The 21,261-nt window shown below is 43.2% G+C and overlaps 1 protein-coding gene across 4 annotated transcripts in view; it reads left to right on the forward strand.

The window, feature by feature from the left end:
* The window catches only part of Dock4 (dedicator of cytokinesis 4), a 406,489-nt gene extending 385,873 nt beyond the window's left edge, over positions 1-20,616 (forward strand). For 2 of the 4 annotated variants that reach the window (XM_021201378.2, XM_029540997.1), the window contains 11 exons: positions 1,827-2,003; positions 2,664-2,747; positions 5,260-5,379; positions 5,692-5,813; positions 6,147-6,267; positions 7,428-7,509; positions 7,673-7,782; positions 9,685-9,757; positions 11,496-11,609; positions 14,367-14,428; positions 17,903-20,616. In XM_021201378.2, the coding sequence (XP_021057037.1) occupies positions 1,827-2,003; positions 2,664-2,747; positions 5,260-5,379; positions 5,692-5,813; positions 6,147-6,267; positions 7,428-7,509; positions 7,673-7,782; positions 9,685-9,757; positions 11,496-11,609; positions 14,367-14,428; positions 17,903-18,358 (1,521 nt within the window). In that variant the 3' untranslated portion in view covers positions 18,359-20,616. The remainder of the gene's footprint in view (positions 1-1,826; positions 2,004-2,663; positions 2,748-5,259; positions 5,380-5,691; positions 5,814-6,146; positions 6,268-7,427; positions 7,510-7,672; positions 7,783-9,684; positions 9,758-11,495; positions 11,610-14,366; positions 14,429-17,902) is intronic. The other 2 variants (XM_029540998.1, XM_021201379.2) reach the window with 2 other exon arrangements.
* The last annotated feature ends 645 nt before the right edge of the window (positions 20,617-21,261 follow it).

Below are 21,261 nucleotides of genomic sequence, written 5' to 3' on the forward strand. Positions count from 1 at the left end.
ACTGACAAATCAATTTACAGTGGCTCAGACTCAGACTTTACTTTGTGCCTTGGCTTTTGCACATATAAAACATAGGTTTAATATCACAAATTGTTTATAATATTTATCACTGCTAGGGCATCGTAGAGGCTTCTGATGTACCCCCCCAGATTACAGTGACAGTTCCCTGCCTCTACGCTCAAGGTATCCTGACATTTGTGGTATCCATTTGCTAGCTTGGATTTCACCTGTTTATGCTTTTCTAAACCAGCCCACTTAGTTTTGCTTAACTGTGTACACTGTTAAGACTTGCTTAATTTGCTTAGTGTTATTCGTGGTATTTTTCCCAATTTACTAAGTATGACAAGAAAGCTTCCCATTGTTATATACTATTCCCAAGTAGGGAAACAGTTACAAACATTTTGTGTTCATGGTTCCAGCTGCACATGTAGATACATGCCCAGCTCCATTTTTTTCAGATATACACCTATGAATAGGACTTTTGGACCATGAGATAGATAAAGCTATAGATAATATTATATATAAATTACATAGGTAGCTAGGTGATAAATACTGCAACTGTTTTCCAAAGTTAATGAGGCAGTTTGCACTCCCAACAGCAGAAAGGGGGCGCTGGTGCTCACAGTCCCACTCTCATTTGCTGTCTATCACCATATTTATTTTTACCACTATAGGGGGCCTTGTACAGTATTTACAGTATGGCAGTATTGTTCGTGTTTCCTCACATATAAGGCTTAGAACTTTTGCAGGTATTTACTGGTTAGTTAAATTTACTTCTCCCAGAATTTGCTGTTCCTGGTTTTTGCCCAGTTTTTCTTGTGCTGTTTCCCTTTTTCTTTTTCTTTTCTTTCCTACTGGTTTCAAAGTCTTGTACATTCGATGAAGGGGTTCTTTACTGATTACACATATTGAAATTATTCTGTCATGTATTCTGACATCCCTTCCCTTTATATTGTCCTTGACTAGTATTTATTCTTAATTTTCATACACTTGAGTCACTTAAAGTGTTACTTTAAGACGGCCCAAGTGGCCTTTTATTTTAATTTGTTTCTCTGACTGAAAGAACAAGTGCCTAAGTGTGCTTCCTATAAACCCAGTCATTTCGTCACTAGGAGTTTGGCAGCCCTTCTCTTCACAGAGAATGTCAGTGGCATTAACAGCATAGTGCTGTATATTGGGGAAAGCACTTTGATCACAGACACAATTAGGTCCCCTGTACCAATCCAGTAAGTCATTATGGTTCTATTTGGCTCTGCACCAAGAAATAGATCCTGGCATGTATGTGATTAGCTTGTTTTCTGTAACTCCCAACTGTGCCACCATCCTGTGCCACCATCTGGTGCTGTTATAAATGATGCATATGGGGTCTGCATGGGCATATGTCCCCTCTCACCAATGAGACTGAAAGCTCTTTGACACCAGAAGATCTGCTAATGTATCTCTGTATTTCTCATGTTGCTTTATATCAAATAAGTACCTAGATATAGTCATTACTCAGGGTCCACCCAAAAGATCCTAAACAGGGGATACCTATGGATGTGCTACTATAAAATGGACAGTTCCTTGTTACTCAAGCCACACTCCCACCAATGGATATAGTTCTCTGATGTTTTCATGCCTGACTGATGAATGGGTAATTTGGCTTCCACATCCTCTCCTTGCTATGGAATAGCTCCCGGAAGAGATACTGATGGGAGCCACTAAGAACCATAGATGATTCATAAGGTGTATAATCTACCTTGTCTGTCTTGTTTCCCAACCCCTCAGCATCTTTGGTTTTGAATGTCATGAAAGTCAGTAGATATTTATACTCATTTGCTTTTCAGGTAGAGATGAGTCCTCTGGAAAACGCCATCGAAGTGTTAGAAAACAAGAACCAGCAGCTGAAGACCCTGATCAGCCAGTGTCAGACGAGGCAGATGCAGAATATCAACCCCTTGACCATGTGCCTCAATGGAGTCATAGATGCCGCAGTGAATGGTGGGGTCTCCAGGTATCAAGAGGTGAGGACTGAGGATTGATGGACAGGAACTCGCCAGTGGCCATGCCTTCAGAGTTTATAGATCTTTTAGTGCAGACATGGGCCCATTCTCAGTGACAGATGGCTGCAGTGTGTCCGAGTGCACTCTTTTATAACACAGGACAAATGTGTAGCCAGCCATTTGTGTAGCCCGTGTCTTTCATCTTCATGATGAGATACTTTGAGTGTGTTTGTGTTGGGGTCAGGAGATCAGGACTGTTTAACACATGTCTACCTAAACTAATTTGCCTGATCAAGGAAGTTAGTGGGGTGGTCTTATGTTGGTTGGTTGGTTGGTTGGTTGGTTGGTGATCCTTTAAGTGGACTTTTCATCTTTTTTTTTTTTTTATAATAAGCCAGATGACCATCTTAGCCACACTGAATCGTCATACAATTTATTTTAGAATATAATGCATATATTTCATTGACTTGTGTCTACCCTACAAGAGATGCTCTGACTTTCTGAATGTTGCCTGTGATGATTCCTGCCCACGGTTAGGAATCACTCCATCTGTCCCCAAACATGTTTCATAATCATACCATTTCTCTGCATATGCCAAGTGTTAGAAAAATAATAATAAGTGTGCCCTTCACTTCCATGGTAACTCCCCCAGGGTAGTCTGACCATCCCTTCTCTTCCTAGGCATTCTTTGTCAAAGACTATATTTTAAGTCATCCTGAAGATGGAGAGAAGATTGCACGGTTAAGAGAGCTGATGCTTGAGCAGGTAGGATGTCAGAAACAACCATTCTACCTTGCCTAACTCTATGCATCCTTGCCAGATATCCACCAATGGGCATTTGCATTAACATCCTAACTGAAGTGGCCGTCTCAAGTTGACAGATTCACCTGTGGTATAACCCCACTGGCTAATTTTTTCCCACTTGGACACAAGAGCAAACTTAACAAGTTGTTCCCCATGAGTAACATTTCCCGTAGTGTCTTTGAATGTCCCTCCCTAAGACTTGTTCTGTAGACCTGTTGCTAACCTGTCACTCAAAATTTTATGCTCAAATAAATTCAGGCCACCTCAAGATCCTGAATAAGAACATGAATGAATGTGATAGTTACGTAAGTACAATAGAAAAGAGTAGACAATGAGTAGAGTTGCTCTGTGGCAGTATTGTGTTTTGCAGATAAAGCCTAGAGGATGTATTATGTGGACAGACTAGGTACACTCCTCATTTTCTATTTCAGAGAAGCAGTTTATTTTTATTTGGTGCCATCAGGAACTGTGAGCAAGAATAAGTGGTCTGTTGCTGACTGTGCCCCTGTTGATGGTTGACTGAAAAGGGTTTGCAAACCTCTGATAGAGAAGAAACAGTTGGCAATCTGGGTTAAACAAGAAATAATTTTGTTCCCATGAAAAGCAGAGTATGTATGATAGACTGGGGCAGAAACATCTCTTCCTACTTGGTAATATGAAATTAATCAAAAAGCATTTTTTTTTTTACATTGGAAGATGATGGGGTTATGATGAGTTTTAGTCCATCTGTGGTCTGTAGGTATTACCCACAAAATAATGACAAGGGGTAAGAGAGATAGGGCTATATAATAAGAGCAAGTGAACTAGTAGAGAACTTTGACCCCCTCTAGATAAATAGAGTTAATAAGTTCCCAGTGTGATTATGAGTAGGATGTAGGTACAAAATTGTACAAAAACCCTAACCTTGGTCGATTTCATAAGGACTCTTTGAGCATCAGTCAGAGCATCACCTCTCACAAGTGGTCTCCTTCCGAGTTTTTTGGGGGTGGGGCAGGGGGGGCTGAATGAGTTCTTTCCCCAGAATTAAAACAGTAGCTCAGAAGTGAAGATACTTTTCAGGAAAATAAAATTAGGAAGACTTTACTATGTCATGCTTGGTATTGTTTATGGGTCCCTATGGAAAGAGCTGTCTGTGGCCTGGAAATGTGAGGTCTCTGCTATAGAATAGTTGAAACAAACACCTGTCATGTAACCTTGGGCATGACACATCATTTCTGTGGGCCCAGTAGGAGTTAGACTGGAAAGGCCACCATCCTTCCTGGACCTCTGGTTGGCATAGAAATATCTTAAGTAGATATATCCAGCTGCCTGATCATACAGGAGTTGCCTCAATTGTAGAGGGCCACTTGGCCCATGGTGATTGTCTTCTCAATGACCCACTTCTAAGACTCAGGGAAAGTATGAAACCTGGCCGTTTGGGTCCAACACAGGACAGCCTTGAAAGCCTAATAAAGTTCCAAAGAGGCTCTGAGCTTGATAGTGTTGACCAGCTTGCTATATATCACATCTTCCTCTGTAGAGCCCTGCTTCTGCTTGACCCACAGGCCAAGCTCCCTGCCATGGGCTTCCTAATCCCCACGCTGGAGTCTATTCCCTGATGGACCCAAGTAAAATTATCCCGAGCAACTGAAAGGTGACCCAACTGCTATTTAAAATGAAGAAGACCAGCAGTTGCTGTAGTTAGTCACAACTCTTGGGTCCCTCCCATCTCTTCATCTCGCAGGTGGTCTCTCCCTTTGTGTGAGATACACTCCACTCTTTCCTCCATGTTCGTTTCAGGGGGCTTTTCTCTTTGGAAAGTGTGAGCAGGGCTAGGCATCCAGAGGAGAAGATGCTGCAGCCCCAGCTCAGTTTAATGAGATGCAGAAGATTGCTGTCATACAAAACCCAAGAAATCACACACTATTGATAGTTGAACAAAGGAAAGTTTAATGTGTATGTTCATTTCCTTTTCTTTGAAACAGGATCCCCTGTGTATTATAGTAACTAAACGAGAATAATTGTTTTAAAGAAAAACGAAAAGTGTAGCAACTGCTACAGAGTTCCTGCTCATTTTTTTTTTCTTTCTCCCCTTTCTAATGTTGCCAAGCTCAGGATTGGGAGTCTGTTGCGGGAGAGAAGGTGTCATCCTAAGATTTGCTTGACCCTCCAAACAGGAGACAGCTTCTTCTCCATTCCCTGTCTCACCCTAGGAAGGGGATGAGGGGGCCAGGGACCCATACCCACTAAAGAGGGTTATCATTAAAGTTGTGAGATACTTGGGGAAGGTGAAGTAGGAACGTTAAGTTTGGGGAGTCCAGACAGACCCAAATCCAAATTCCCATGTAGGATTTGTTTGATCCTGTGACCTCCCTGTAAAGTAACTCTTGCTCCCATTCATCAGTGTAGCTGCTCAGAGATGACATGTGGTCCACAGCAAGCATCCATGGGAAGGAGTCACTAATGTGGACTTTCCCTTCTGTTCGTTATCAAGGCACAGATTCTGGAATTTGGGCTAGCTGTGCATGAGAAGTTTGTACCTCAAGATATGAGACCCCTTCACAAAAAACTGGTGGACCAGTTCTTTGTGATGAAATCGAGCTTCGGCATACAGGTGCGTGCAGAATTCCATGGTAGGGCAACCTAAACGATGGCCATTGCCGTTTGTGAGTCTGTGGATGCAGTAGCTATCCAACAGTGACATCTTCTGGTTCTTCTGCCACACTGCAGCATTTGCCAGGGAGCTGCTAATACTACAGTGGCGTCCCTGCTGCTTATGAAACAAATGTCCATGTCAGAGGCTCAATAATACTGGCATTTGTAATTGGTCCCTAGGTAGATTCCATGATGTTGAGGGCGTCTGGTTAGTAGGTTGAAGCGCCTCATCAGTTGCTCTAATCAAGCATGTCCTTTACCTCCTCTTCAGGAATTCCCTGCTTGTATCCAGGCCAGCCCTGTCCATTTTCCCAATGGAAGCCCTCGTGTGTGTAGAAACTCGGCCCCTGCTTCCATGAGTCCGGATGGCGCCAGGGTAATCCCTAGGCGCAGGTAAGTCGTATTCTGAATTACCTCCCAATTTGCCAGCCCCGCAAGACGATCTGGAATGGCTCTCTCGCTCTTTATGGTACAATTTGTCAAATTCTCTATTTCTTAATGAAATAATTAAGCCATGAGGCAGCTGCAGACATCTGCCCGTGGTAAAAACAGCGACAGCATGAGAAATAAATAAACTCAAACATTCGATTATATTGAGGCAAACAGGAGAAAACAAAACGAGATGCGTCTTCCCCCCCCCCTTCGGTTTTATGCCGTGCCAGCATGTGATAAAATACAGTTCCAAGACTGAATTAACAACTGTTTTATTTTTCTCCCCTAAAACAGCCCATTAAGTTACCCAGCTGTCAACCGGTATTCCTCGTCCTCGCTGTCCTCACAGGCCTCTGCTGAAGTAAGCAATATTACAGGGCAATCAGAAAGCTCTGATGAAGTCTTTAACATGCAGGTACTTCATTAGCTTTTTGTCTGCTTATGTCTATTTCCGTTTCTGTCTGCATCATGAGAGTGTCTGTCCATCCCGCTGGGCTCATGAACAGACCTTCGTGCAAGACCTTGCCCTAAGGACCAACCTTTTAAGAACTCTCAGTATTGCTTTGTTGGCCTTTGGAATCCACAAAGATGTGTCTCTCCAAAATGCCCATCACTCTAAGAACATATAAGCAACTGATTACAAAGCCCAGGCAAGCTGCCCCGGCTTAGCTTTCAGATTGATCTTGGTAGTTCTTGGCTTTCTGGATCCTGGGTTCTTGGAGCAAGTTGACATACACTACCTGCCTCCTACTGTTCTCTAGTAACTCTTTATGAGTTCCCTTGTGGCTTGAGGCCCCAGTAGAAATTTTGCATAGTTACATAAGAAAATTTTCTGTCATAAAAATTGGAAGAAAATGCATAGTTTTGTAGGTATTTTAGAACTCATGGGAGTCTTGAAGCATTTTATTTTAGGGTAGTAAAATAAACTTAGCACTGTCTTTGGAAACAGCCACTATGTGACTCCCAGTGTATGCTTTGAACAGAGTTTTGAAGCCAAGGAGAAGGCAGATTGTGTGCCTTTTAGAAACACTCACCTGGGCCAGCTAGATGGCTTAGTGGGTAAAGTTCTTGTCACCAAGCATACATAGCAAAAGGAGAGAACTAACTCAAGTTCTCTGCAGGCTGGCTGTCCTCTGACCTCCCCATGCATGCCATGCACACATACACACATGCACTCACACACATGCGTGCTCCCGATATGTGCACACATATGTGCTCCCGATCGATCAATAAATGAAAATTAGAAACACTTCCCTATCTATTTCCCCAAGACTAGAAGTATTTCTCTTTGTACTACAGGGAGGGAGGGCTACTGATGGGGTCAGGGACTAGAGGTGAAACTACTACATGTATGTTCCTTCCTTCAGCAGGAGTGGAACTCTCAGGCCTGATTAATCCAGGCCATCTTCGTGGTTGGTCTGAATCCATAAGACTTCGCTCTGTTTCTAAATGGCCTTTGGGGTTTTCGTTTTTCTTTTTGCTAATTTGAAAATGAAATGAATGTTGGTGTCTTGCTTCAAATGTCATGAATGGAAGCGCCTAACCATGTATGACAGTAGTGCCCTATGTTTCCAGCCCAGTCCATCTACCTCAAGCCTGAGTTCCACTCACTCTGCTTCACCTAATGTGACAAGTTCTGCTCCGTCGAGTGCCAGAGGTTAGTGCCGAGTTGGGGATGTCCTGTCTGGTGCCCTGAGATGTTTCCAGGCCCTGGGAACTGTGGCTTCAGTGGCCCATATTGTAGGCAACTGCCACACCACTCTGGCTTCCTCGAAGGCCCCACTGGCTAGCTCACTGATAATGTCTGTTTCCCTTCCCAGCTTCACCTTTGTTGTCTGACAAACACAAACATTCCAGAGAAAACTCTTGCCTGTCCCCAAGAGATAGACCATGCAGTGCCATTTACCCAACACCTGTGGAGCCTTCTCAGGTACTCCTGTGGGGGGGAATCAGAAGCTAGAGAATGGGAGAGTGTGGGATTGTGTGTGAATCTCTTTGGAGTCATACAGTGCCTGCCAAAAGCAACCAGTGACAAGGCCAGTTGGAAGAAGACTCAGTCAGTCCACCTCTGGTCTCTGCCCATTGTTTGGAGTACCATCTGACTCATCCTTCTGGAGCGATGGTTCTTCCTAATCCTGGGACCCTTGAATATAGTCCCTTATGCTGTGGTGACCCCCAACCATAAAATTACTGTGTTGCTATTTCCTAACTGTAATTTTGCTACTGTTATGAATCCTTTATAACTATAATTTTGCTAATTTTATGAATCATAATATAAATATCTGATATGCATGATATCTGATGGTACCCACAGGTTGAGTAGGATTTCTGATGTGACCCTCAATAGAGCCAGGAACCACAGGTTAAGAACTACTGTTCTAGAGGGATATCTGGGTCACAGCCCTGACAGTGAAACTGAGAGGGACTACCTGGTCCTTGATCTCAACCTGGTTCATTGCTGCTACAACAACATTCCAAGGGAAAGCCAGCGAATGAACCATCTGTGTGTGTGTTTGCATGTGTATGGAGCAGAAGTCTGGGGAGGGAAGAACAACTTGATTTAGCAGAAGACTCCTGCTTCTGCCCAGACCTTCCTGTTTGCCCATAGCTATTGAGGAGAGCTACAGCCGATTCCTTTCCCCAAGAATGTAGGTGCCATCTGTTTGCCTTTGCCGTTAGTCTTCCATGAATTACCAGGAAAGGGGCTGTGTCCTGGAGATGCCATAGGAGCTAGAGGATGTGGTTCTGCCTGTCACTAAAACCTCACTTGAAAGAAACCTAAGTGAGCACGGGGCCACAGGCCCAGTCTAGGGGCGACGTATGTGCATTGGAGGGCGGGTACGAAGTTAAAGATTCGTGGTGTATCCCTGAGTTTTTTGCACAGTTTATTTGGGACTAATTTTAAGAGCAGAGAAAACTACTTGTTTCTGCTCCAGCTAATTTCTCTGTTTTTCTACACCATCCTGGCAGAAGTCTGTAGCTGCATCTGGAATTGGATGAGAGCGAGTGGGATTTGGCTTGATTGGTTTATCTTTGCTGATTGTGTGATCTTCCCGAAAGGCCCAGGATACCTCCTCTGCGCAGCACTGATGTCTTGCAGAAAATGATTTCTGAGTGCGTTTGGCTGAACCAGCTAACCAATTTTATTTCCCGTTGTCACTGGCATTGCAAGGGGATTTCAATTTGTTTCATCTGCTCTAAGAGATCATGTGCCAGCATGGGAAACTCTGAAAGGCTTCCTTGACTAGTCCTAAGTTATCTGCCTTGGGTAAAATTTGAAGCAGTATATATGTTACCAAAATTACAATAATGTACAATGCTGTAGGTTTCCATTTTTTCTTTTCATGAGTTAGGTAGAGCCATGTAAAATTGGTAATTTTGTAGGTTAAAATTATAGAATATTCATTAGCTCATTTTTGTCTACTATAGGATTTGAACTATAAGTTTGTCTATATAATAGGTTTTTAAATTAATATTTCTCCTTTCATTCTTATTCATATGTCATACTGCCAGCCTAGCAGTATACACTTGTAAAGAACACCATACCTAGCGAATACTTACTATTAATTTTCCCTATGTTTATTATGAGTAATTATTTACCATTTATATTTAATGTAAAACACCATTTCTTATTATGTTTCTTTCAGAAAACTTAAGACTCTTTTCCCCTTTTCTCCTGAAATAGAGTTTAATTATTTGTTCCTAGGCTCATTATACCATATAGAAAATGTTTTGAGTAAAGAGTTTCATAAGGAGATAACCATCTCATTTTCTAAAAGGCATCCTATCTCAACATATTATATCATAAAAATGGACTCTTCTCCCTTTCCAGAGGATGCTGTTTAATCATATTGGAGATGGGGCCTTGCCTCGAAGTGACCCCAACCTTTCTGCACCTGAGAAAGGTGGGTACCAGTCATCCACCCCTTATAGGTCCTAGAATGTGTCAGGGTTTGTCGTGTCCTCGTTTCCCCCAGTCTTCTGTGTGCCGTGTGGCAGGTAGAACTCTAGACTGTTAATGATCAGGGTGAGTGTGATCTTTAGGCAATTAGTGAAAGACAGTTTATCATGATCCATTCTCCATAAACTCCTAAGCTCCAAGCAAATTAGAAGCTCCTTTGTGTAATGACTTTCTGTTGTTCAGCAAGCCCAGGCCAAACCTGCTCTTCCTGAAGCAAAGTTGCCAATGAAGCCACTAGTTCACACAATGAAAGTAGCTACTCCTCAGATTGATTCCACAGACCCCATCCATTGTCTCCTTCACAAAGCTCATATTCAGCCAGCTCATCTGTTGTCTGTGATCACTCACACAGGCTCTTGTACCATTAAATGCCATGTAAGCATTGCGATCCACCACATAATGGAGTGGAGCCCGCCTCAAGGTCATGCACACACAAACAAGATGCACACACCAAATGCACGCATAGAGCTAAGAAGCCAATTAGCAACACACAGACCAGGAAGGGCAGATTAAATGTCGCTTCCTCCACTGTGGGTGCAGGGACTTGCAAAGTCACCCGTTTGCCTCTCAGGGTCAGGCCTCAAAAATAGCAGTCTCGCAGGCTAATGAATCAAGACTCACTAATGAAATGTCCCAGTAAAGTGCACTTTAATTGCCCCCATTAAGAACTAGGCTGTATTACCATTTCGGTACACTGATAGATTAACATTAAAACTTCCCAAAGGGAGATGAAAATTAGCGAGGACCCAGACAAAATTATTTTAAAGCATGGAATTAGCTTTAATGTTGTAAGTCAAGCATTGATCTCTACCAGGAGAAACTAGGGATGTGCTGTTATTTTTACCAACTTGACAAAAGAAAACTACCCAGCAAATACAAAAGACATAGAGAAAAAAAAAAAAATGTTTAAAATATTTCCACCCCATTAAATCAAAGCAGTAATTTGGAGGAATAAAATGTGGCAATTCTCACTGCGTCCATCAGATGGCAGTGTCTGCACGGGAAGCAAGCGGGAATGCTGGTTTACTATTAGAAACTTCATTGTGTTTCATAACCTTGTGTGTCCTGCCGTGCTTCCATAGCAGAGCTGTCCATATTCCTACACCTTGATGCTTGGAGCAGATGAATTGCAAAGTAACAACGATGCTATCAGCAGTCCAAGTGGTTTCCTCAGGATTTATTTAGTGTAATCCCTCCATTTGGGACACGTCCTTTCCTGACAGGACTGGTCAGTGTGGCACCCTCAACCCCAGCCCTTGGCACTTCTGCCACAAGGTTGAAATAAGAGAGTGCCCTTTGCCTTGTCGCCTCCTTTAGATGGCCATTTGTTCAGACATCTCTACAAATATAGGCTGATGACTATATTTTCCATCTATTTCTTGGCATCTGAATACATTTGGAATTCTCCAGCAGGTTGCTACTCTCCGGCGTAGAGATTTGTAGTCCTGTTTGACAGCTTGAGGGAAATAAAGAGACCTGCTGTTACTCAATTAAATGTCAGCTCTGTTAGGTAACCAATTAGAGAGAGGTTTAGTATTGGGGAAGTTTCCTGCTTGTTTACTGCTTAAGGTTTCGCCGTCTTTTTGACCACATTCTGGATAATTCTGACGTTCTCCTAAGATCTCAAGCATTTGAAAGGCAAAGCTGGCTCTTGTGTGTTTAGCTGTGTTATTCCCTTCCAGCTGTGAACCCCACCCCTAGCAGCTGGAGCCTGGACAGTGGGAAAGAAGCCAAGACCGTGTCGGACAGTGGGAAACTTATCTCTCCCCCTGTCCCTCCAAGGCCCACACAGACTGGTGGGTATTTGAAGCATTCGAATAATCACTTTCATATAATAAGTATATTGAGTATTTCAAGTTTGCTAGCCACATAATTCGCCTCTAGTTGGCTTCTCCTTTGCCTGCTCTTCTGCCATACAGTTAGACAACAGTCCATTCTAGTAAGGCCCTCGGAAGAATTTGAGCATGCCGTCTTCTTCCCGGCTCCATGTTCAACCCTTCTTGCTTGGTGGGTCACTGGCACTGGCCTCTGCCCTTTGCTTGCACTGACCTCTGCTAACTCAGCCACTTTCTATAGTCTTCCCCAATGGCATCCATGTTTCAGCTGACTCAAGAGCCAACTCTCAGTGGCTTTGAGGTGCCTCTGACACCCTGAGTTATCTGCTGCTCTGAGAGCTCTGTTTCCACCAGTGGTGTTGCTCAAAGGGCTGAAGCATGGACCTTCATCTCTTGTAACTGTGACACAGGAAGCACATCCTAACGTACGTATAGCCTCGGGTCTTCTGAGCCGGTAGATTATGTTCCTGAAATGAGGCTGGGACCAGCATTTTACCAGGCCATTTGTGGGATTCTTCTGCTCACTAACATCTGAGTGCTGAAAAGGGTTGGGAAACCTCCAGCCTGACCCTGGGTCGCCGAGAGAATCACAGACAGAAGCAGAGCTGGCTCTTTCATGAGCTTCTATTGGGAAAAGGCCAACTTTCCCTCTGAACATACACCACTTGCTTGGTCACTTGCGTGTGGAACAGTTTTAAGGGAAGCTTTAACTGACTGCCTTTTCCAGTAACCAAATCTTGTCAGCCCTTTCCTATGTCGACTGGAGCCTTCCAGGTATAGCTGGCCTAAGAACCAAAGAAAACGTGGTAGTTTCCTCCACAGATTTCCCTAGACTGAGCACTCCCGTTTCACTTGCTACATTGTAGTTTCTCATCCTTTGAATAGTGTCTGCAGGGTAGTGAGATGTTTAAACAGAATGAGAGATGGAATTTAGTCCTATTGATCGTCATTAGTACACCGGTCTGATTGTGGAAATAAGACCCCATCAGCCAAATCATTTGTATTTCTTTGGTGATCCACGTACCTTCAGACAGGCTAGTTATTTAAAGCTTGGTTGCACCCATGAATATGGGAACTTGAAAGGTATTTTTAAGGGAAAATAAGATTGATAGTTCTTACAAAGGAATAAATATTATCAATGCTAGCTGAGCGTCTGAGACAAAAAAGAAGCTGATGGGTCTATTTTAGGCTTGTAGAAAGTGCGTTTTCAGAAAAATAGCTCAGAGAATGAGCACTAGGTGCCAGGCCTGTGCCACGTCTAAGACCAAGTCAAGTACACAGGAGGCCTTGACCTCTGCGACAGTAGTGGCAGCTGTAGCACCCCCCCCCCATTGGGACTGATTTCTCTGTACATATGTGATTTTCTTCGGAGTCAGCACTCACAATGTGTAGGAATAGAAGTAGGAGCTGGCTTGTGTAGATGAGACCTCCCAACCCCGCAGCGTGATAATGGACCACCCTCTGTGGTCTCTTAGGGCTCAGCACAGCTGGGCGACCCTTCTCCTCCCAAGTAGATTGGTAGGGCTGCTGTCCCTTCTGTACTGATTGCTTTCATGGTCTGTCCTGACATCATCATCTGTGGTCAGTGTTGTGGGGCTGTGCGACTGTCTTGTCTTTCTTCCTTTCAGCCTTTGGGTAGGTTTTTATGAGTTCTAGGCCTCCGTGTGGTGACTGGAAGAGTGGCAGGAAATCACAGAGGAGCAGAGCTCACATTTGCCAATGTTGCTCTGTGTAGACATGGGAAGTACGGCTTGCCCTCACCCCATCGACTGGGTCACAAGCTGTTTTTATGCTATGCAGTTACACGCTAGAAACAAGATCTGATCTGTAAGCACACAAAGAGCACATGCCACACATGCTGGGTCCCTGGTAGCAGACCTGAAAACCCCAGAGAAGCAGAAGTCACTCTTGCTGTGATGGTGATATCTCAAAGTCCCCACCCAAGGGACTGAAGGAAGGCCTATGGACAGGCATTAGAGGAGAAATGGGCAGAAATCCCCCTTTGTACTGATGTGGACAAGCTTTCTGTCTGCACTGGGGATGTTGGGAGGTGAGGTGAAAGGGAAGGGTTACTGAACATCTTTATAGGCCTGCTCTAGGCTGCCTGGAGGACCTTGGTCTTCCCTGTTCAGGGCAAAGACAGAAGGCGTCTCCCACCAGGAGCATTTTATGAGATAAAGCAGTTGAGTGATGAAAGGCATCTGGACCTGGGGGTTTAGAAAGGATGTGAGAGCCAAGCGTGGCCGCACAGACTCATAGCCTAAGCACTTAGGAGGTGTCAGGAGACTAAGGAAGTCATTGTCATCCACAGCGATGTCCGGAGCTCAAGACTAGCTTTGACTACATGAAGCCTTGTCAGCAGAAAAAGGAAAGGAAACGAGAGGGGAGGGGGGAGGGGAGAGGAGAGGAGAGGAGAGGAGAGGAGAGGAGAGGAGAGGAAGGCCATCAGAGCAGTTTGGGGCCATACCCTTCTAGTCAAAGCATCATGTGTGTGCACCAGTAACTTTTTCACTAACTGGCCGATGTCCTGATGGCACCATCTTCTATGAGGAATCTATTCTAGAGAGCCATTGTGTAGTTTGTCCTCTCCATTTTCCTCTTCCCCTGCTGAGGAGATCCTTATCCACTAACACATCTGCCTGGGCTTGGACACACAGAGGGTATGTGCAGCCAGCCCTCTGGGTTTTCTTAGTTAAAGTGTTCTTTCTCCATCTACAGCTTCGCCAGCAAGACACACCACATCAGTGTCCCCCTCGCCTGCTGGACGGTCTCCATTGAAGGTACAAGTCTGTCATTAGACAGGGTCCAAAGATTGGCCCTGGTTCCTTTTTCTTAAAACCTTGTCCTAAGCACATCAAAAGGTGCTTTCATTCCTACAGACAAGATCATATTAAGAAGGGGGGTGGGGACAAGAAAACAGCTCTGCTTTTCCCATTGGAGAGATTTACCCAAGAACACAGACCTCGTTGCGGGTTATTTTTTTGTTTCCTATTGTTTGTTTTGTTATTTAGTAGTAGGAGAAGGAGGAGCTTAATTCTCCAAATTTTGGCAATGAGAACATAACAAACTACAGTCAACACATTTAAAGCACATTAAACATACATGTGTACACTTACATTGAAAAACACCAGTAATCAGGGTGTACTAAATCCTCTTCTGGAAGGTTCTGGGCTTTATCATCAACCTCGTCCATTTTGGCTAAGGCCAAACTCAACTTTCTCTCTCAATACTTTGTATTAAAGATACTCCACATTACAAACATATACTGAATTATAGAGGACTTGATGGCATAAATGGAAAAAAAACATGGAAAACAAGCTAGCCACCTTAAAGGTCACATGTTTGACATGTAAATACAGGATATTTAACATCTCTAAACCTACAAATCCCTCATGAAGATCAAGAACAATATTTAGCCTCTCTCCACATTCAGTCAGACTGGCCACAAGGCTTTTCAGCACACTGGAGAAGGGTGGTGTTGAGAAGAGCAGCCCCAGGAGCAGACCGGAGGCTGGAGGGAGTGTTGAATGGATGGTTTGGTACCAGGTTGACTTAGATGTCCACACCTCATGTCCTTTGTGTAGATTAGACAGTGCTAGCTGAGATGAAAAGACAAATTAGTCTCCACAAACACTTCAGGACAGGTTATCTGTGCTGCTCATGACTGTCACTGATGGAAATAGGGTGTAGGACCAAAAAAAGAAAAGAAAAGAAAAGAAAAGAAAAGAAAAGAAAAGAAAAGAAAAGAAAAGAAAAGAAAAGAAAAGAAAAGAAAAGAAAAGAAAGAAAAAGAAAAAAGTGTGGCTTGGTTTTCATTGCCAGAGTTCCTGATGTAAAATTTTGACAGAAGTACAAATGATTTTCTAGTTTTGCTGTCACTCTGCAGTGCGGCTGTTATTGTGAAGTCCACGTGACAGACAGTGTTTGCTCTGGAAGCCACTGCCTTGTCATCATCCTGATGTGAGGAAGGCAGGCAGCATGGCGCTTCCACATCTTTGTATCTGTACACCCTCAAAAGAACTCACTCCCACACATTGTGATGGAATTATCGCCAGTGTTTCTCAATTCCATTATGCAGAGTTGAAATAAGGCAGTAAGTGTTGGAGATTAAACTCTTACAGAATAAAGGCAGCGTTAGTGGAAAATGCTCAAGTGCCTATTAAATAGCTCGAGTTAGCAAGCTGGTCTGTACTGTCCTAAAAGGAACCTGCGTGCATTCGTACTGGCCCAGAGGCAGTCTTGTGATATAACATAACTTTATAAATAGGGCTTGAGGAACAGAGAGAAGGAGAGAAAGGAGGAATATCTTGAGATCACACCTTGGGCTGTAACTCCCAGGTTACTTTAGAGGGCGCACTACTCCCAAGTTTCAAGCTTCCCTATAATTGGAATGCACTTCGGTATCTTATCTGATAGAATTTGGGGTGTGCCTGAACACCCAATGCATTAGAACTGACTCTTTACAGAAGACTGAACTTACGTGTCTTATATTCAATTTGAGATCTCTTTTCGGAAAAAGATGTCAGAGAATCTGGATCTCATAATTCACCATGCTTAATTGTATACTCCTATTAGATGAAAGGATTTGTGCCTACTGGCATTATAATCTTTTTAAATGAGAGGTTAGGGGCTGGTGAAGGACCTCAGTAAAGTACTTGCCTTGAAAGCACAGGACCCTAAGTCCAGCCACCGTGAGCCCACGCATTACCCGTCTAGATGTGGTGGTGTGTACTACCCAGCCCTGTACTGGGAACAGAGAAAGGACATTCCTCAGTGCTCACTGGCCAGCAGCTCCAAGTTACAGAAAAACCTGGTCTTAGAAAAACAAGGTCGAAGCCGGGCCTGGTGGTGCAGGCCTTTAATCCCAGCACCCGGGAGGCAGAGGCAGGCGGATTTCTGAGTTCGAGGCCAGTCTGGTCTACAGAGTGAGTTCCAGGACAGCCAGGGCTATACAGAGAAACCCTGTCTCGAAAAACCAAAAAAAAAAAAAAAAGAAAAACAAGGTCGGTAGCTCCTGAGGGATAATATCCAAGGTTGACTTCTGACTTCCATTTGTACCTGCACACACACACACACACACACACACACATACACACACACCACAGCGGGGCAGCCATCAAGTTAAAGTTAGCCTAGAGTAGTGACTCTGTAGAACCCACTGTAGAACATTAAAGACATTAGGTGATCTGTGAAAGGGAAGGGGTCTGACATAAGTTTAGAAAGCACTGCCTAAGCAAATTTGAGGTTCTTTTTTTTTTTTATTTTAATAACCCAGTAAGGCTTGAATGTACCCATAGAGTGTGTTCACAGGCAGCATTTCCCAGTAGAGCCTCCTCATGGCTTCTCCTTAAGACGCGGGCTAGGAAGCAGCAAGCATCAGATTCCGGCAGGGCCTGATAGCTGTCACTAGGTGAAGAAGGCTGGCTGAAGCGCCGGGTGGAAGGAGGAGGATCCATCCCCTATCGGAAGGAGGCAACCCCTGCTTGTCTTCAGATCATCTCCATAAGATGTGGGCTCTTGCTGCAGTGTCTAGTTCCTTACAAAATGCCATAAATCTGGGCTTTATGTAGAAATTTTCCTATTTTCAAAAATTAGCAACTAAATTGGGCTTTTTTAAAAAACGTAGCAGATGAAACAGCTTACATCTCAGGGGGAAAAAAAATCTAAATGCTGTCACTTTGCAGCTTTGGCTCCAGTGTCTAGGGGCTCCCAGAAGACCCGGTTGTGAGGATTCCCCTCCAGTGGGAAGTGTTCCCACTGGCTTCCTCAAGCCACCCCGCATCCTATCTGGAAGTCATGACCCATGGCCAAGCCACAGCCCCAAAGCTCTTTATCCTAGTTAAGCCAGCACTGATGGTAGTCTCCACATCCTCGTTTTATCTAGCAGGTGTTGAGGTGAACTGGGTAAATGGGGGTGGGGTCTGGCAGATAAGCATCTGGGGGTGTATTTTCAGTACTGCAGATGGCAATGCTTAAATTTAAATCTGATCTTTGTCTTAGCTTGAACTACCATAAGCTGCCACAGGCTGGGTGGTGTAGTTGATATATTTTCCCTCCTTCCTGGAGGCTAGAGGTGTGGGCAGATTTGGGTTGTCTGTATCTCCTCTTGAGGGCTTACTGATGGCTACCTGCTCTCTGGACTCACAAATCCAAGTTTGTCGTCATAAAGAGCCAGTCAGTCAAGTACGGGTTTGGTGAAACATTTCTAACATCTGTCTCTTTTCTCGCATGACCCCCAACTCTGGTGGGAACAGGGCTCCGTACAGTCCTTCACCCCATCTCCAGTGGAGTACAACTCCCCAGGACTGAGCTCAAACTCCCCAGTCTTGTCTGGCAGCTACAGCAGTGGGATTTCCTCGCTTAGCCGGTGTAGCACGTCGGAAACCTCAGGCTTTGAAAACCAAGCCAATGAACAGTCGGTGCCTGTGCCAGTGCCTGTACCTGTGCCAGTGCCCGTGCCCAGCTTCAGCGGGTCGGAGGAACCTGTACGCAAGGAGAGCAAAACCCCACCCCCCTACAGTGTCTACGAGCGGACTCTGCGGCGCCCTGTCCCGCTACCTCACAGCCTCTCCATCCCTGTCACCTCTGAGCCACCTGCTCTGCCCCCCAAGCCCTTGGCTGCGCGGTCCAGCCACCTGGAGAATGGGACCCGTAGGACTGAGCCTGGCCCTAGGCCCAGGCCCCTGCCCCGTAAGGTGTCTCAGCTATAAGTCACTTTTCTATGTACCTGCGATGAATTCTATGCCGTTTACAAGATAAGTCTGATGAGAAGACATTTAGTGTAGGCACTTTAAATATCTTACTCAGACCTTTCTTTAAATGAATGGAGTTAAATTTGCTTATTAATATAATGTTGCACAATATTAAAAGTTACTGATCTAAAACGCCAGATGTTACATGAAGTATGGGCTGAGTCTCATTAAAACCTTTCTCATTTGAAAGTGGTAAGTTGTGAAAAAGACTCCTTTTGTACCTTTTTATGTTCACCTTTTTTATGTAGTTTAATCTTAAAACCAATACGATATTGTCAAGCAATAGAATGCGTGATAATGTTGTATACCTTTTATTCTGAATACTTGATACTCTGAGAAAGCTGATCGTGTCTGTGCACATACTAACACAACGGCCCTTTCTTGAGACTTCGGTAAAGAAGGTGAAGACTTCAGCCTGTCCCTGAAGCAGAATGTTAAGTTCACACCCTCAGAATTAAAGGTGAAAGCAGGCTAGTTGGTTGGAGTAGATACTTAAGGGTTACTAGGATTGGGGCCGGAAGTTGTTTTGTTCTTTAAACAAAATACTTCTTTGATGTCTGACAGCTGTCTCCATCCTTAACTCTGCTTTGTGAATCGGTTGCTGAATCTTTAAGTGTCCTGACACCATGCTATCTACTGCATTACTTTTCAAGGTGCAATTTGCTTTCGGAGTTCCAATCAGCTAGATTAAGCAAAAGACCCCAGGAGAAGTGTTTACTTGAATTTTGTGCTTCCTCACTTGATAACTTCCTACACAAAACGTGTCACTGATAAAGAGCAGGTGTTCAAGGTTTAAATAGGCACAAATTACTGTGTCCCCTTAACTAGGATTTGGGAATCAATACAGGACAGTATTAAATCAATAGTGTGAAGGAAGACAAAACCTTAGTGAAAATATATTAACATGATTGAATGGTAAAAGGACTTTGAAGAGGTGAGGGTATTAACTTTGAATCCTGCATAAAATAAAGAATTCCTCAAACTCCCCCTTCTCCCCAGGAGAGCTGAGTGCCACTGCTCCTCCTGTGGTCCTTTTTCTGGGGGAGGAGGATTGTGGACCATTCTAGCATGGATACAGCAGCATAGCATCTTAGGTGGAGGTAGAGTAGACATAATGATGGCGCAGTTGTAGGAGGGTGAAAAAGCACCTTGTATGTAGTAATGTATTTTGTAATCTTTGTCTTTTCCTTTTACTGACTGTTTATAACACTCAATTGACAATAGATATGAACTGTATTTTAAACCATGCTGTTAAATATTTTCCCTCTTCTGTTGGGAAGCTCATCTTAGTTTTGTTTGTGTTTGTTTTTGTTGCTAGCTTACCTGGAAAGCAGTGACCACTTTTTTATATTCTCTTAATGAAACCATTCAGCAGGTATATGCTGTTGAGGCTGGTTACAGAGGTTTTCTATAATAAATGTTCAAGTATTTTTGTACATAATTGGTTAATTTTAATAAGAGATACCATTATGTGTAAAAAAAAAGTAAAAAGCAAACAGTTGTGGATGCAGTATAATTGTTATAATTATGCCAAATACTTTATGTATGGAAAATATTTGTACATATGTGCTTTTAACAATAATTCTGCCATATTGACTTTACAATTTTGAATGTCAGAAAATTAATATATGTAAAAATATTTATGTTTAGTGAAAGTATTCATAATTGAGGAAAGGAACCTATGAATTTTAGCTTTGTATCTTGCAGGTTTTGCAGTTAGAAATTTCTTGAACTAGTGTTTGCATTTGATAATAACACTTTGTGTTTGTAATCACACCCTAAAAAATATATATATATATACATACATATGCTTATACATGTATGTAGAAAGCTCCATGTTTCTTTTGCTTTAAAGAAGTAAAATCTTTCCTGTAAGTAAGATGACAAGCATAAGATAACAAAGCCGCTTTGATTTCCTTTTCCTGTGTAATTTAGTAGATTTCTTGACTAGTGCTTGGGCACACAATAAATCAGTGTTATTTGCTCTTGAAGCCTTTTTTTTTTTTTTTTTTGGCACTGAATAGTTGACTTTATCATATGAGTGTATTTCTAAAGCAGCTCCATAGCAGAACATTTTAAGAGATTCTGTTAGCTCAAATGTTCATGTTGATTGCTGCAGAATGGTAAATATTAAATAAAGTTATCAGATTAATCTTAATGTTTCCACCTTTATTCCAGTCATCAGTGTGGCTTTGCTTAGAATAGCGGCTGCACAAATCTCTTGGTCCTATAATCATGAGATCTGTAAACTTCTTTGCCGACCGATCCTATTTCTGTTGCTGTTGGACCCTGAACACATTTATACCACAGAGAACAAAGGTTGGAAAGTTAACGGTGTAAGTGACCATCCAGTAGAGATGGTAACATTACCTGGGCAGCTGAACACTAAGTAGCTTAAGCAGGGCCAATGTAGCAAATCAAACCATCAAAGTTTGTCTGCATTACAAAGCTCGACACAAAACAGATAGTTGCCAGGTTGACCACGGCCCTTGCCAGCTGTGACGTGGTCTATCTGCATGCCAGCCCTTTGTACTGCCATTTTACAAAATGATAGGACATGTGTTTCATAATAAAAAAAAAAAAATCCATTGATGGAAAAAGTGTCTCCTAACTAAAGTCTGTCTTTTCATTTCATGAGATGGGTTTACATTTGTGTAAGTCAGTGACAAACTGCTGTCCTGTCAAACACCAAAACCCATTAACTACAGCATTTGGGATCCTTTGTGAACGTTTTTATTATAACTAAGCCTGCAAGTATTTCTACTCTCTGTGCATAATTGCAATATGAATAGCTCAGATTCCTACCTAAGTTGGTTCCTGTCTGGTTTGTGGTTACTACACAGAAGACAACAAGAGTAACG

The sequence above is a fragment of the Mus pahari genome, chromosome 7, assembly GCF_900095145.1.
Source record: "Mus pahari chromosome 7, PAHARI_EIJ_v1.1, whole genome shotgun sequence".
NCBI classification, from domain to species: Eukaryota; Metazoa; Chordata; class Mammalia; order Rodentia; family Muridae; genus Mus; species Mus pahari.